We start from the raw sequence: 3,733 nt of genomic DNA on the forward strand, positions 1-3,733 counted from the left end.
AAAAAAGAGGCGGTGACCGTTTGGTGCTCCCCAATTCGTTAAAGGCGATGAGGTGAAGCGCGACGTTGCCAGGCAGTGAGTTAGGCAAAAAAAAAAGGTAACAGCCGCACATGCAAGCGAAAAAAAAAAATGGGCATAAACCACAATCAGATTCTTTCAATGGTCTTTTTTTTTCCATTTTTGTCGCCAGTCACCATCATCATCTATTAAGTGATAGCGAAAGCGAGAGCGTGCTTACGAGTTTGGTGGCCCATAATAGAGAGACAAAAACGGGTAAAAGTAAAACCAAAGCAACGTATTCAACGATGTGTGTTTGGTTTGCTGGGGAGGCTTAAGAAAAAGAAGGGCAGTGGCTTACTGCTCCTTTGCAACTTCTTTCGGTGGCGGATTTGTTTGTTCCCCCTCCTTCTTCTTCTTCGCTGCTCTTTTACTTTTTTCCCCCGTTTTGTTTTTGTTTTTGTTTCTGTTTCTGAGTGGTAAGTGGCAAAGGAGAGAGAGAGGGGCGCGCACGGCATCTTCGTGGGCGCAAAGTCAACCTCCTCCTCATCTTTTTTCGTGCATCTTTTTTTTTTTTTGCACGCAGAGAGCCATGTCGGCAGATGTGGTGAAGCAGGGAACATCCCCACCAACTGTGGAGAGGGCAGTGACTGCAGTGGAGCATGACGATAATGATATTGGACTGTATCCAGCGCCCATCGTACTGGTGCTACGTCACCAGTGGGCAGCTGAGGCTCTGAGTGCCGTGAAGGAAACAGAGAGTGTGGACCGCCTGAACCTTGTGAAGTCATATTACAACGGTTTTGTCACCATTGTGTGTCGGTCGCTTTACTTGCTGCATCTTGATTTTGTCGCCTTTTCCAGGGTGCAGGCGCAGCAAAAACTCAGCACGGGATTAAGAAGCACACCGGCCCAATGGAACTCCACTAGGAAAGTCGATGATCTCGCAACAACTAAAGCAGGCCGACGGTGTGCAGCAAAGTCATTGGGTGTTGATGTGGAACGGGAAAGCAATGAATATCCTTCAACGGGATTTCAGCATCGCTTGCGTGTGAACAACTTTCGGCGGATGAATCAAGAAATAATTGAGAGGCAACGGCAGCTGGCAGATTTTGCGACACATGAGATGCGAAGGATGGAAGCAACACGAAGGCTTGAAGAGTTACTTTATGCGAGAAGAATTGTTAATGACTGCAAGTCCTCCAAGGCGCAGGAGGCCACAGTCCGGGAGGCGCGGGACCAACAGCGAGCAACAAAGTTCAAGGCTCGACAAAATAATTTTCTTGCACGGCAGTCAAGACTGCAAGAGTTCAAGAAAAGGCAGCATCGCCAGTTGGCGGCGGAACGTGAGAAACTGCAGCTTCTCTTGCAGGAACGCCGCATCCACTTTGAGAATGAAATGACGGAGCTGCAAGTTGCTGCAGAGTACATACACGAGATGTACCGCGACGGACGTCCTGGGGACTGTGCTTCTATGGCGTCTGTGTTCCCCTCTCTACAATCATTCTTTCCGACGGTATTTCGCCAGGCGTCCATGTCGCGTTGCAACAGACGATCGAGGGCAACCATAAGTGAGGAGGATTACCTACGGTTGTGTTGTTTGAAGGGAGCTCCGATACAGCATGTGGTCGCTGTTGCACTTGAATCGACACCCCCCACCTCAATACCGCAGGAGGACATTTCATGGAATTATCAGCGGTCATGTAATCATCCGATACTCTGGCACTGAGTTTGCTTCGTCAGCACTGTTTATTTTTTCTCTTTTTATTTCTTCTCTGAGGATATATACTTAAAGTATTTACCGTATTTATCGACATTTTTTTTTTTTCCTCTCTCTCTTTCTCTCTTTGCCTGTATGCTCGTTCCTTTCTCCTGTGCTACATTGAGTACGTAATCACCAGCGGGGCGGGTGCTCCGATGCTGGGTTGTAATGATTTTTCCACGATTCAGGGTGAGAGGGCAGAGCGGCGCTAAAAAAAAAAATGGCTTCTCTATTGTTTTCCTCACGCGCTCTACTTATTTTGAATTTGTTTTGTTTTTCTGTGTGGACTCTTGTGTAGGGGGTAAAGGGATATATATATATATTATTTTTTTTTGGGCTGCCACCCTGCGGGTGCTTCCTCTTTCAGTGGGAATATAGTGAGACACTGCATGGAGCCCGCATCTTCAAAAAAGTGTTATTGTACGGTCACTTACTCTAATGGACACCTGAACTCTGCCGAAGAAAATTCGTGGGGCAAAATGCACTGGCTGGGTCGCTGGCCCACAAGCAGCATCCATCCATTTCACCGCGACAGCAGCTTGTCATGCACCTGCAAAAATCTGTATGATAATAATGTTAACCGGACAAATCAAGCGCTTCTGACTCCTTCACCCATTCGTCCTAAGAAGTGTGTTGCGTCGTCGCATATTTGCCTACTGCCATCCCCGTCGTTGTCATTTAACTTAAAACTCGATGTCATGGAGAACGAAACCGTCACGAACCATTCTTCCACATGTGGGAAGGTGGTTGCAAGCGTGGCAGCAGCATCGCGAGGTCTCGTACCCACCGAATTGCCGAACTTGCCGTCTGCCTCTCAGCGGATCGCCGTATCAAAACGAATTGCTCTAGTCGATGAAGATGACCTGGAGATTGCGCGGCGCACTACCGGTGCGCAGGGGGAGGACTGGATCGTGGACAATCAAAATATGCAGGAATTTTTTGGTGGAAGTTGGGACCTCTGGAGGGGCAGCGGGGGCGGCAATCAGTTCTCTTTAAACGAACAAGGCCGATGCCGCGGCAAGGAGTCCGTAATTGATTTTGACGTGGCAATGACGTTCCAGCGCAGTGGGGCTCGTAGATGCCGACGTACGGGTCCCGGCTTCGATGCCGTACCGCTGCGGGCATGCCGTGCAGATTTGGAACCATAGACTGTTTCGATGACATGTAGATGAACGGATGACGTGAATGTGTAGGTATATTCTTGGTTATTGAATAGGAGTTCGTCTTAGCTGAGGGAACAATATTGTGGGGTCTGTTGCGATGTATGATGCCAATGTGGGCACGCACACACAAAATGGGACATACAGCCTTAGCTTTTCTCCCCATACCCTCAAATTTATTTATTCTTTCTCTTACTCTTTTTACTTTTGTTTTTACGTGTGTGCATGTGTGAGCAGTCGTTCCTTTTGCGACCTACAATACTTTCTGTTTTCTCACTCTTATTCCATAGACCCAGTTTGTGTGTGTCCGCGCGCGCAATTGAAGGCCATGTGGTTTATCCTGCTCTATCATGCCCTTTTTATCCTTTTTTTTTCCGGGCATTAAAAGAACCTTTTCTTTTATGCGTGAAGCTGAAGTGATAATTAATAGTGGGCGATGAATTGAAGTGTAGTAGACCATATATTTTTTTTTCTTCGTGTGATTATTGTTCCTGGGGGGGGGGGGGGCATCAGGCATAAGTTATTTAAATTTTTTGGTGGGGAGCATCTTTACTCCTCACAATGTACGATGGCGCCAAATGTGTTCAAATACGTCTTGTGTATGCGTGTGTGTACATATGTACGTTTGTGTCTGTGCATCTGCACGTGTTTGTTGCACATCAAACTACATCGCCTGTCTTGCGCAGGTGGGGCCTTCAACTCCTCGGTTTGTGTTTGGCCTTCCAGCTTGGGTGGTACAACGCAATATTGCTGTGAGGGTTACATGCAGACGGTTGCGTCTTTATCCATCCCATTCCTCCTCATTCATCTGCCT

At 47.6% G+C, this 3,733-nt stretch overlaps 2 protein-coding genes across 2 annotated transcripts; both read left to right on the forward strand.

The window, feature by feature from the left end:
• Positions 1-589: 589 nt before the first annotated feature.
• Positions 590-1,726, forward strand: TraAM80_10075 (uncharacterized protein; the record flags this gene model as incomplete). Its single annotated transcript, XM_029386724.1, has 1 exon — positions 590-1,726. The coding sequence occupies one exon, from the start codon at positions 590-592 to the stop codon at positions 1,724-1,726; it is 1,137 nt and encodes a 378-aa protein (XP_029233420.1).
• Positions 1,727-2,148: 422 nt separating this feature from the next.
• Positions 2,149-2,907, forward strand: TraAM80_10076 (uncharacterized protein; the record flags this gene model as incomplete). Its single annotated transcript, XM_029386725.1, has 1 exon — positions 2,149-2,907. The coding sequence occupies one exon, from the start codon at positions 2,149-2,151 to the stop codon at positions 2,905-2,907; it is 759 nt and encodes a 252-aa protein (XP_029233421.1).
• Positions 2,908-3,733: the final 826 nt, after the last annotated feature.

This window comes from Trypanosoma rangeli, assembly GCF_003719475.1.
Source record: "Trypanosoma rangeli strain AM80 chromosome Unknown Tra_15.4_contig_00782, whole genome shotgun sequence".
Lineage (NCBI taxonomy): Eukaryota > Euglenozoa > Kinetoplastea > Trypanosomatida > Trypanosomatidae > Trypanosoma > Trypanosoma rangeli.